At 45.5% G+C, this 13640-nt stretch overlaps 1 protein-coding gene across 1 annotated transcript in view; it reads left to right on the forward strand.

The window, feature by feature from the left end:
• Positions 1-11128, forward strand: part of LOC121871313 (protein espinas-like) — a 36536-nt gene extending 25408 nt beyond the window's left edge. Inside the window, exons 4-6 of the mRNA XM_042373531.1 lie at positions 427-630; positions 6090-6288; positions 6816-11128. Of these exons, the coding sequence (XP_042229465.1) occupies positions 427-630; positions 6090-6288; positions 6816-8935 (2523 nt within the window). The 3' untranslated portion in view covers positions 8936-11128. The remainder of the gene's footprint in view (positions 1-426; positions 631-6089; positions 6289-6815) is intronic.
• Positions 11129-13640: the final 2512 nt, after the last annotated feature.

Below are 13640 nucleotides of genomic sequence, written 5' to 3' on the forward strand. Positions count from 1 at the left end.
ATCTGAGTTGTTTTAAGCACAAGCACCAAGAGACGAACTAAAGTGAAATTGTTAGGTGTGAAAATTGTCTTAAGATAGCGGTCGATGCCAAAACCTTATTCCTTAATGATACTTGCTATGATCTTCAAGAATTAAGTGAATCAATAATTAGTCATCAGTCATTAGGCAGTATACACCGTGAATGAGACTGATCGGAGTATTTTGTGTATATTAAATTTAACATGTAATGGATGATGGACTTTCATAAGACTGCCTGATACAGTGAGGGTATGAACCTTGGCGACACAGCATAACTAACAGGTAATAATATATCCAAGAATAAATATGTACTTTGTCATTGCAGTATTAGGGTGTTGTGTCCGGCCATTTTGATGATTGAGAGTGTAGGAACCCAAAACATAACTAACACGTGTTTATTTTTTACAGTGTGGGGAGGGCGTGAGTGGCGGAGACATTGTGGTAGTGGCAGCGAGGGCAGGACCTAACGCCTGCTGGCACCCGGCCTGCTTCAACTGCCACGTCTGCCGGGAGCTCCTCGTCGATCTCATCTACTTCTGGAAGGACGCACACCTCTACTGCGGCAGGCATCACGCAGAGTCCCTCAAACCCCGCTGTGCTGCTTGTGACGAGGTGAGTCGTTGGTTTCGTAGTGTAGTAATTCAGAATGCCCAGTGACCGAGGCGGGGATTTTTTAGTCTTATCGCTCCAAGTAAGAGAAGAAATTAAAGTTCTATCATAGATGGTTATTAACTCAAGAGACTGGCCAAAGTACTGTTCAGTTATTGGCTATAAGAGGTGATTCTCATTCACCTCACCTCATGAAAAAATTCGGTGTTAGATGATAATTAACTCTAGTATCTCACCCATTTAACATAACAGAGGTACCAAGTGTTATGCTAGATAGGTTAGGTTAGGTTTGGTTTGTTTAGGTTAGGTTGAGTGTGACTACTGTCAAGGTTATATCCACCATTGTTAAAATAATATCCGTTCATTGTCATTATCTTTTCCATTAATATTAGTAATTGATATATTAAATTGTAAATAGTCTCTTAACCTTTATTTTGTCAATGTTTTAATTATAGAGGAATTTTCTATATCCGCGTGTATCCCGTTGTATAATTTAATGAAGAAATGTGTGATTTAAATATTAATTGCATCTTTAAATAAAAAAAAAACATTGACAGTGTTACACAAGTCGAGGGAGTTTACCATTTAACTTTTATTTCTTAATGGTTCGTGTTTCGCAGTGTTTACCGGACAAGATTCAATTTTTTATACCGAATGGAAAATATTCAGAGTTTTATATTCTGAAATAAAACTGTTCAGCTAAAATATGAAGTTGAGAGACAAATTAGGAGGCTGGTGAGTTGCTCAGAGCGCACTTGGCCACCACTCCGTTATTATGAGTCCTCCCTGGAGACCCGTTTTCTCTAATGAGTCTGGCTAGGGCGGGGGAAACTTCGGTAATGGTCCACTCGGATTAGGAAAAAAGTAAAAGTTACAACTCAAAGAATATGAAATGATTTAGAATTACAAGGAAGTTAAGTGATATTATGGATCTCACTTTAATAACCTGGAATATTTTATAAAGTGGAAAATATATAAGAATTAGTTTGGAAATTATAGTAATTGGATCAGAACAGAGATCACAATTTATCTGTGTCGGTGTGAGAGGATGGCAGTGTATGAGGACTGTCTCCCCCCTAAGTAAACGTAGTAACTTGCCAGAGTGAGGAGAGGCTGGTTGATTGAAGACCTACGTGCTAGGGGTAAAGGATGTTTCTCTTAATTAGTAAGGGGGAGGAAGTAAGGGAGAGAGGGTGGGGGGTCGAAGGAGGTAGGGGAGACGGGTGGAGGGGTCGGAGAAGGAGGTAGGGGAGACGGGTGGAGGGGTCGGAGAAGGAGGTAGGGGAGACGGGTGGAGGGGTCGGAGAAGGAAGTATGGGGAGACGGGTGGAGGGGTCGGAGAAGGAGGTAGGGGAGACGGGTGGAGGGGTCGGAGAAGGAAGTATGGGGGTGAAGGAGGGGAGGATTACAGAGCTCTTTGTTAGCCGTAAATTGTACACAGTCCTTAGGGGGCCCCATGTGCTGTACTAAAGTCATCACCACTAACACCACCACCTCTGACGCCCCTCTACTGTACCTGGTTATCACGTCTTGGGTGTTCGACGTCACTTAACATTGACAATTTTACTACTGTTGTGTGTACTTAGAACCTTCAATCCATCCACCCTTCCATTTAACCCTTCTCCAGTCCCTTTCGATTCACCTGTACCCACCTGCATACACATGGACACCTCCACCACCCACCTATACATACAGGAACTCCCCACCAACCACCTACCGACACTGAGACGACCACCACAATACCTAGTGATCACAACTCCTCCCACTCCCCACACACCCCCCCACCCCACCCCCAATCCCAACACACCCCTCTCCCCACCACACCCCTCACCACACACCCCCCCACCACACACCCCCTCACCACACACACCCCCCTCCCCCACCACACACCCCCTTCCCCCACCACACACACACCCCCTCCCCACCACACACACCCCCACCCCACACACCCTCCCCACCACACCCCCTCACCACACACCCTGCACCCCCACACACCCCACCACCACACCCTCACCACACACCCCCTTTGGGTCCTTCCTTCATATTCATACGCCTCCGCTATCTCTCTTACTTTCCTCACCATCTGTTGTAATTTTACTTGGAAACCTGCCACTTACTCTACCTCTACTCTACCACTTACTCTACCTCTACTCTACCACTTTCTCTACCTCTACTCTACCACTTACTCTACCTCTACTCTACCACTTTCTCTACCTCTACTCTACCACTTTCTCTACCTCTACTCAACCACTTACTTACCTCTACTCTACTATTTCCTCACCTCTACTACTCACTCAGCCACTTACACTACCTCAACCAACTACTTACTTACTTACCTGGACCACTAAATCACTATACTGAGGTAGTCGTCATCACACTGGTTCTCATACTCGGGTCACATGAAGATTAGGAACCTCAGTTTATTTCACCTGTTAATTAAACACCTCTTGTCTCTCATACTTAATCTGTCTTGTTGTTTTCATTATTCCTGCTTCTCTTTTGTTTCTGTCCGTAACCAGAAATGGACTTTATAGCCGTTTCTTTCTGGGTTTTCCCTTGATGTTCGTTTCTTGCTTCTTTTTTCCCTAGATGTTCCTCTTCCTCTTTCCCCCCATAGACGTTCCTGTCTTCTTTTTCCCCTAGATGTTCCTTTTTCTCCTTTTTTCCCTAGATTTTCCCTTTTCTCCTGTTTTCCCCCTAGATGTTCTCTTTTTTCCCTGGATGTTCCTTTTTTTTCCAGTTTTTTCCATAGATATTTCTTTCTCTCCTCTTTTTCCCCTAGTATTCGAATCTTTCTCCCTAATATATATTTTTCTCCCCAAACTTTATCTTTCTTTCCCAACATTTTATTTTTTTCTCTCCCTCGTCCTAAGTCTCATTTAATCCATATAACGTCACATAAATCCTTCTGTTCCCAGGTATCGCCTCTCTCTCTTTATCCATTTTTTCCTCTCTGCCTCTCCCTATCTTTACTCTCCACTGATTCCACACTTCATCTTCACATCCACACTACACTCCTCTTCTTCCACCACCTCCTCCCCCACCTCTCTCCCTCCACCCCACTGTCCCCACTTCCTCACTCCTCCCTCCCCAACCTCCTCCCTACCACCCCAGCCTCCTCCTCCTCCCTCAGCCCCTGCACCTCCTCAGCCCCCTACCTCTCAGCCCCTCATCTCCTCAGCCTCCCTCCCTCCTCAGCCTCCCCTCCTCCTCAGCCTCCCTCCCACCAGCCTCCCTCCACCCCAGCCTCCCATATACAGTGAAGTGGGTGAGGAATCAAAGAGTTGTAATCCTGTAACTGAGGAGATTATACCCCCAGTCATCACGCGGACGGGTGGCCTGTTCATTTAATCACAGACTGTGGCGGGCCCTAGTTGTCAGCGGCTCAACATCGTCAACCTCCCTCCTCCTTCTGGGTCTTGGGATCGACGGGGGTCTTGGGGTCGATTTGGGGTCTTGGGGTCGACAGGGTCTTGGGGTTCGACGGGGGTCTTGGGGTCGACGTGGGTCTTGGGGGTCGACGGGGGTCTTGGGGTTCGACGGGGGTCTTGGGGGTTCGACGGGAGTCTTGGGGTCGACGGGAGTCTTGGGGGTTCGGGATTGTAATCTTGGGGTTCGACGGGGTCTTGGGGTTCGACGGGGTCTTGGGGTTCGACGGGGTCTTGGGGTTCGACGGGGGTCTTGGGGTTCGACGGGGGTTTTGGGGTCGACGGGGTCTTGGGGTCGACGGGAGTCTTGGGGTCGACGGGGTTTTGGGGTCGACGGGGTTTTGGGGTCGACGTGGTCTTTTATTTAGTTTGGTTTTGGTTCAACGATTTTACCTTCTTGAGAAAAAGTTGGACTTTTTTTTTATAACTTTTGTGAGTTATTGAAATCTACTGGAACATTAACTCCTATTGATCAATTCAGTGTGTGGGTTTGTGTGTCTGTCAGTTGCCGTTTCAGCGTCCATATTAAAATAAAAACCGATATATATGATATTGTCACCGCTGACAGCTGACAGCCAGATATTGAATTTTAGTGAAAATCTGTGGGAAGTCGAGAATAAAGTTACTGAAAATGTGAAAAAAAGAGATGTCGCCAATTAGTGTAACTGTAGATACTTGTCATTTTATTTGTTGCATATATTATACCTTTATGCTGTATAGGTCTGCCTGGTGTTCGCTAATATTGATAGAAATTTGTTTTCGTAGACGTCATTGGTGTAGAGGGTAAATAAGTTTATGCGTCGTGTGGATGTCTGAAGAAAAAATCACATATATTAACTACCGGGATGATCATCTAGTGAAGGCAGGCGTGTGTCCTTGGACGGGCGTGTTATGAGTCGTGTGTCCCTGGATGGGCGTGTTATGAGGCGTGGTCTCTGGACGGGCGTGTTATCAGGCGTGTGTCCCTGGACGGGCGTGTGAGGGGGGGTTATGGCGGTCGTTAACAATAATGAGATAATCAACACCAACCTCTCAGGAATCGCGCTTCGGTAAACAAGTTCAGGGCTAGCCTCTCACGTGCTGCGGAGGGCCGACGTTGGTAGTGTGGATAGGGAAAGGTGATGATGAGGTAGGGGAACGTATTAGTACTGTGATAAGGAAGAGGGAAGGCGGCAATGTGGTAGGGGAGGGAGGGGAGGCGGTAGTGTGGTAGGGGAGAGGGGAGATGGTAGTGTGGTAGGGGAGAGAGAGGGAGAACGGTAGTGTGGTAGGAGAGGGAGAGGGGGAGACGGTAGTGGGGAGGGAGAGGGGAGACGGTAGTGTGGTAGGAGAGGGAGACGGTAGTGTGGTAGGGGAGAGAGAGGGAGAAACGGTAGAGGGGAGAGAGAGGGGGAAACGGTAGTGTGGTAGGGGGAGAGAGGGAAACGGTAGTGTGGTAGGGGGAGAGGGAGGTAGTGTGGGTAGGGGGAGAGAGAGGGAGATTGGTAGTGTGGGTAGGGGGAGAGAGAGAGAAAGGTAGTGTGGTAGGGGGAGAGGGGGAGACGGAACTGTGGTAGGGGAGAGAGAGGGGGAAACGGTAGTGTGGTAGGGGGAGAGAGAAGATGAAAGAAGATGTAGGAGACGTAGAAATAATTTAGAATCTTGGTGTCACGTAAAGATGGGGTTAAGTAAAAGGAAAGAAGAAAGGAAAGAATAGGAAGAGATGGTGATAAATGAAGGAAGAGACGAAGGTACCAGGAATAGAGGCGAGACCCGGTTAGAATGACAGCATTAAATTATCCTCATTTTTGTTGTGGTTTTAACGCCGAACTTAAAGAAATGTTTGGTGAAGTTTCTTTAAATTATATTCTTAATGGTCTGTTTTCCTGTCAGTAACTCTCTCTCTCTCTCTCTCTCTCTCTCTCTCTCTCTCTCTCTCATCGCCTTTACACCTAAATCACCTTTCGTATCTCAATGCTAAAAATACTCCTATACCTGTTAAATATCTCTTCTAATAAACATAACTATACCTCAAACACCTTCATTGTATTACAGATCATCCTGGCTGACGAGTGTACCGAGGCAGAGGGTCGAGCGTGGCACATGAAACACTTCGCCTGCTTCGAGTGTGACCGTCAGCTCGGCGGTCAAAGATACATTATGAGGGATGGTCGACCCTTCTGCCTCCACTGCTTCGACGCCATGTTCGCCGAGTACTGCGATACCTGCGGGGAACCCATCGGTGTGGACCAAGGTAGGTGTGTGTGTGCGTGCGTGCGTGCGTGCGTGCGTGCGTGCGCTTTAGTAATGGTGGGAGGGAGGGAGGGTGAGTAAGGGAGGCTGTGAGGGAATGAATAAGTGAAGGGAGAAGGAAGAGAAGTTGGTAGAGACTAAGGAGAGAGGGAGGGAATGAGTGAGTTATAGAATAAATGTTTTGTGAAGTTGATGTACGGAAGTAAGGCGTAAGATTAAGTCGATTATATGTTAAAGAAAACTTTGTGGTCAATGGCAAGACAGTTTTCATCCTCGTTCATTATTCACATTTTTTGGTCGACATCCATATAAGGTAGTGTATAGTGTTAAACTGCTGGTACAATATTGCTGTACATTATTACTTGTTGTCATAATTATGGCCCTTGATGCATGTAAATGATTGCTGTCTTCAGACGTATTGAGTACACCAGTAATATAAAACTCTGTTGTACAAAAGAGAATGTAAAACATTTTACCAACTATCGAGTCAATATTGGCATAAAGATTTATATTTTAATTTTCTTACAGGTCAAATGACACACGAAGGACAACACTGGCACGCCACTGAGGAGTGTTTCTGCTGCCACACATGTCACGCCTCCCTCCTGGGCCGGCCCTTCTTACCTCGGAGAGGGGCCATCTTCTGTTCTATTGCCTGTAGTAAGGGCGAGCCTCCCACACCCTCTGACAGTAATGCCAACACACCCGTCGGTCCTCAGGCGCCCCTACAGCAACCCAGACAAACCAATGGCCTGGAACGACGATCTTCTTTGTCCTATGATGCCTCTGACTCTACGTTAACATCGCCTCGCACCACCCGGCCTCCGACCAAGCATGTAAGTCAAGACTCAACCTCTGATCAGAGTGATGCTACTTCACCATTGCCTGGACGCAAAGGAATTAAGTCACCACTGCCTGACATACAGGTGGTGTCCAAGTCGCCCAAAATGCGACGGCGGGCCTTGGCCACCTCCCCGCTGATGGAGAACCCGGTGGAGAGCTCTGACGCAACCAGCCCCCGGTCACCCCACCTTAGCAGAAAGCCGTCCAATGCTATAGGTCCTCAGCCCCGAGTTACCAGAGAAAGTTCATTTCAAATTCGTGATCTACAGAGACCACGGAACGCTCCTGCACTCTCTAGGGAACCATCCATGTCAGGCATCCATGGCATGACTCAACCAAATGCTCACATATCTGCACCTTATATCTCTAGTCCACGCTCACCCATGTCCATGGCATCGGCAGAGAATTCGGTACAGCATCGACCTGGTGAAATTGTTGCATCTCCTATATCCCCACGTTCTCCGCGATCTCCACGTCAACAGTCTGCACAGTCTTCGAGACAAGACCCACTCAGACACCCAATGGATTTGCCTCACAATCTCTCAGAAGCTGGTTCCTCCCATGGCCCATCTGAGATGGGAGGTTCACGTGCTGCCTCGGAAATTGGTTCACCCAGGCCTGGCCATCGCTCTGTGGCAGCTGTAAGCAGTGAAGAGATTAGAGGACAAGGCCAGCCAAATCCTTTAATGCGTTCCCCTAAGATGGGTCGCAAGGCCTTGCAACTTCAGCAGTCTCCAAAGATGGGAAGACGAGCATTGGATTTCCGAGGAACAGATGGAAGCACGGTATCCTCATCCTGTCAGACAAGTCCTCACTCACCCCCAGCCCAGCAAAAGCAACTTCTCACATCCACACCAACTGGCGAGGATGGGGACACTATACCACCGGAGAAAGCAGTACAGCGTGGAGTTGAACTAGTGGGAGCTGGTTTAGATCGTTTGGTGCTTGAGCGTTCTCTTGGTCGTATTCTTGCTGAGCAGGGAATCAATTTATTACGAGAGGTTGCTGCCACAAGTGCGCCAGGAACACTAGAATCTCTGCTGCAGAACTCAGATGTATTATCAAATGCTGCTCGTCGACAACCATTGGATTTATCTGCAATGTCTGACCTAAATTTGGAAGCACTTTTGGCTTCTGAAGAGGCCACAAGGGGACGAGCTTCTCCTGCACATGCTTCCATGCCAGACTTGAGCCAGCATGGTGAATCATCTGCCTCCACATCACCTACCAATACCCCAACACCTGGAGCACCAAGAAAAAGCTCCCTCTCTTCTCGCCAAAAAGACAGACACAACCGCTCAGTGAGGTTTGACCCAGCACAAGTTGGAGATGCTGCAAGTCGACAGGATCCATCTCGTGATCCTCGTGACTCATCCTCCTCATCTTCATCCTCAGGGTCAGCACCTACAGCCTTGGAAGTTGCACCAGTTGCAGGTGCAGCGCCCAGTCGCCAGCGTCATCATAGATCCCATGGGTCACGTGGGTTCCCTAGGTCTCGCTCTTACTCTGGGTCTGCCCCCTCACCTAACGGCCAGACCCCACGAAAAACACCATCAGCCCCAGGACTAGAAGATGCTGATTGGGATAATGAGTCTGTTTGTTCCACTTGTTCCTCATCATCTTCCGATGAATTCGACTATGAGCTGCCACCCAGAAGGGCTTACGGTGGTGTTCGTATAAGTTATGTGCCTAATGATGCCCTGGCATATGCTAGACGCCAGGCTGGGACATCTCAAACAACCCCGGGATCTCCATCCACACGGAAGAGATTTGTGGAAAAGGATAAAAATTGCATTATTTCGTGATGGCGTCAAACACCAGTCCACTCCAGCTATGCAGCAGCCAAGTGCGCTTAGTAGTGACAGAGTAGTGCTCTGCGGGGTCGGGCTTCAGGGTCCTGCCTTGGCCCCGCGCTTTATTTTCCTGGCTGCAGAGCTGTCTACCTCGCGGCCCTGGTGGCCCTCTACTCGAGAGAGTGCCAACACAGGGCCTCGCCGCACCAGTATTGTTGGGCAGTGCCACACCCTCTCAAAGAAGATCAACTCACACACTCATTAACATTTTCATAGCTCATTTATTGTATATTAAACGTATATTAAAAAATCTCATGAACTTAATTTTCTGTTAATGAGTGATGGAGTAACTGTGTACAGACAATATTTGCGTAATTATACCAGAGTGAACTCCTGTGTGAAGTACTCCCCATGCGTCACAAAGAATTAAACTAATGAACTTATAACCTGAACTATGCACTTGTGATGTGGATACCTGATACTGAAAGTGTTGATGATAAAGGAACACGAGAAACCTGCGAGTGTGTGTGTGTGTGTGTGTGTTACAAAAGCCACAGCGCCTCCTCCCCCAGCCCTGCCCTCTCACCCCACTCCCTTCTTCCCCAGCCCTGTCCTGCCCTCTCACCCACCCCCTCCTTCCCCCAGCCCTGCACTCTCACCCCACTCCCTCCTCCCAACAGCACACTGACCCATCGCGGCACTAGCATTAAGTCCCCTCAAGAGTAACTAGAGCCTGATTGAAGTGCCAAATACGTCTTCCATGGCTTACTACACCTGCTGACGTGGTCAATATGGAGGGTCTTGTGGCGTTTACCGATGCTTCTGGAAATATAACCAAATCATGTCTTACAAGATGCAAGCAATCATACCTGTCTCAAGTTTCTGTCCAGCCAATTTCAACAGCAATTAGCAGATCAGTTTGACAATGGTCCCGTGTTGACTTTTCAGTGTGTCTTATCTTAATGAGGTAAATTGCTTCCTGTGTCTGAATGGCTTGATTTGTATTTAAACTATGTCTTTCTACAATATCCTGAGGCTATAAATATATATATACAGTATATATAAATATTATATATATTTGCAGGTTGACACAAGCTGCATCGTCGACTGATAAGTTTTAGATTACGTATTGTATTTTTTTATTATTGATCTCCATTATCATTTGTCAAATACGTCACATATACCTAATTATGTGTAAATATACTGTACGTATATGTTGCCATATACTGTCAGTTGAATCAAATAACCACACAATACTCCTAAATATACCGGGTGAAATCCTTTAAATCTTTCTACGGGTTTATTCCAAATGATTATAATTATTTTTCTTTTATGGAATATCCTTGAACTCTACAACAATAAATAAAATCCTGATAGTTAAGTTCCTTGAAGATTTGACTCCTAGTGAAATCATGGATGCCTGAAGTATTTTCTCGAAGGTGCTTTGCACTGTAGCAGTCTAGGGCGCTCTCAGTCGCCTGGACACCAATGACTCTCCCTACACTGGCAGCTGCTGGCCAGTGCATTAACTGCTGTGCCACGGACAATAAGCTTTACCAATTTTTTTTCTGTAACTGTGTGTGACTACTTTGCAGTATTTAGATACGTTAGTTTTATTTTTCATCTCCATTGTGCTGTAACGCCTGATGGTTATACACGAACTTGACAGAATGGGAGTTATAGATACTAAGATTACGGTTCTGATGTATTTCATGGATTCAGACGAGATGGAACTGGACTGATGCTGTCTGACTGATTGTGTGAGGACTGTACTTGAGGTACAGTTTTCTATCAGGTAAAACAGAAAGAAACCCACCTATATGTGTATATACAGTACGCACATGTCCTGCATATACTACAGGTATGTGGTGCAGGTGTCTATACATGACACATGTTTGGCTGTAGAAACTATGGCATCCTGCAGCTCTTGTTTTTCAGTATTTTTAGTTTTGTATAGTAAGTGTCAGAGAAACAGAACGACACTTTGTAATGAGCGACCTTCATCGCTCAAACACTGTACATTTTTGTATTTATTTTGATTGTTGTATATTGTAGTTTATGCCTTTTTCGTTATTGTAAGTTTGTAGAATACAAATGCGTTTATATTGCTCTTGCAGAATGTTCATAATGACTGTAACATACGAGAATGGCTTTATGGTTAAGGGTTTGTACATACGATATATGAATAAAAATTGTTTTCTGATATCCTGTGAGTTTTATTTCCCTGTGAGTGTTATTTTTTATCGTTACTGAGAGATTTACAGCCACTAACATTTTTCTGATATTTTGAGAGTGTTCAAGTCTGTGTTCATTATACTTTCTATATGCAGTACCTGTACATACCTCAGTAACTCGGGAATACTTGAGTGTCTGCATACGTAAGTGAGAGTAAGTGTACTCTCGCACCAAAAAGTATCGGTGCAGGGTGAGATCGACGAGTGCCGAAACGATACGTATACACTGATATGTCGGGAAGGTTGGTAAGTGTATCCTCATAACCCCCCCCTCCACTAGGTGTTGCCATATGGCTGACAATCAGGGCTGCCAACATACGGCTGGAACAACTCGCCTTTCCCAATACCTATCGTTACTGGTCTCAAATTGTTCACACTACAGTATGTACCGATACTTTTTGTTGCGAGTGTACAACTCGGTCCCTGTGTGATTATCAGTGAGCCTAAATTAGTGCCTAGATGTGCACAGGAGTGTATACATACACATCTGGGTATTCATATGACTTATGAGTGCTGCTGCTCTTGTGCTGACAAGACAAGCACTACAGTCACAAAAAACATAGCAAAAATCACTTCACATTGTAATCTGTTTGGGTGACTGTGAGCTACTGTATAGTGATGTCCTCCCAGGTTTCTGATTTGTTTTTCTGCCACGTTTACACACAATTGCAGGGTCTCAATTGTTTCTCTTACTTTGACAACACAACATACATACGGTATATCGTTTCTCACTATTGATCTTTTTTTTTTATTTACCTGATGTATTTAGGGTTTTTTCACCCTCTCGCCAGGTCCCGATGTGGGTCGCTGACCTTTCCCTGGGTGGGCTAACCCCATAAAAAAACAGGAGAATAAAGTAACAACACCGAAACTGGCCGATAATTTAATTAATCGTTGATCCATTATTGCGGTCACTTGTTCTGTTTATTATAATAAGGGTCATGTAGTTTATAATTGCTGGAATTTGTCTAAGAAAAAATTTCTCTCTCCAAATGCACTTAGCAACCTTCAAAGCCTAGCACACACTTTAATCACATTTCTGTCCATCAAACTAAAGAAAAGACAATTTCAGATCATGTGAGAGAGGCATATGGTATAAACCTTTTGTTTACCTTGTACTGTACCCTTCTTGCACCCTCTTCTCTCCGTATCACCAACCAATCAACCTTTCGTTTATATTGGAACTGTGTCAATAAAGGTAATTAAATCCTCAACTTCCCGAATCCCGCTGTGTAGTGTGAGCCCCCCCCCCCCGCCCTTCTCTGTTAACAAGGCTAATTTGATCATTCGTCTAATTTTTGGCAATGTTTAAGTATTTTGGTAATTTATATTCGTATTTCCATAATCGATTGATAATGTTGATTAAATATACTAAACTCCATACCTTAATTAAATTTTCACAAACAAGAGTGTAGGTTATGTATATAAGCTACTTGGCACAGTAGCTTATATACATAACCTACAAAGAGGCCTAATTATTTTTGTAATATTATGACAAGTTGAAAACACTGTATGAAGCTCCTCCTCCGAGACGGTTCAGTCCAGAGCTCCACTTTTGGGGGAAAAGTTCCTTGACCGGGAAATTTGAGTGGATTTAGGGGAAAATCAAAGGAACTGGCAATTTTGGGGAAAATTGCGGGAAATATGATTATTGTTAAAAGGAGTATGGTGGTTTCATCGGAAAGTGTCAATGGGAGATTTTTTATTCTCTTTTTTTCACGGAGAATTAGGAAAATTAAAAGAATAAAAGATGAGCCACCAACGCCATCTTTGGGCGGCTAGTGTCACTATTTAAATGTAAACAGTCATTTTTTCTAAAACAGTACAGTTCTCATTGCAAGTAATCAGGGGCGTCATTTGGGGGTAGGGGCTGGGGGGGCACTCGCCTCCGCCAAGACCTGGCTTGCCCCTCCCAAGACCTGGCTTGCTCTCCAAGGAAAATTTTAATTATATTCCTTTTTCATGTAGACGAATTTGGATTTGGTGAGAACATCTCGATGGTATTTTTACTGTACATAATTACCTATCACTTATAAACTGAATAACAGCAAGGAAGTAAGTCATATTGCTAGCAGCCACACGGTCCACACCAGGCAGATGCAAATTGAAAATATATTGTTACGAACCCCGCCACCAATTGTCATGATCTACCTACCCAGCACCACGAGCAACGCCATCTAGGGACGAAACACGAGTATGACTCGTCTTAGTTACCACTCCGGGGTTTCCCTTCTCCATATCCTGGTTGTTGCGTCACCTCCTCAAAGTCTTCTTTGTCAGCTCCAATTCGAGGAGAGAGGACGTCACTCTGGGAAGTGACCACAGGATCACCTATCCTGGAAACCTACGGGCAGTGACTACCTACCGTCTTCTACAATACTCAGCCTTACTTTTCAGCCATCTCAGCTCCGCACTCAAGTATTTGTAATCTTATATTGTCTCCCCCACGTCCACTTGCTTCAAATTATTGTATGTTGTATAAA

This window comes from Homarus americanus, unplaced genomic scaffold (assembly GCF_018991925.1).
Source record: "Homarus americanus isolate GMGI-L3 unplaced genomic scaffold, GMGI_Hamer_2.0 scaffold45698, whole genome shotgun sequence".
In the NCBI taxonomy this organism is placed as follows: domain Eukaryota; kingdom Metazoa; phylum Arthropoda; class Malacostraca; order Decapoda; family Nephropidae; genus Homarus; species Homarus americanus.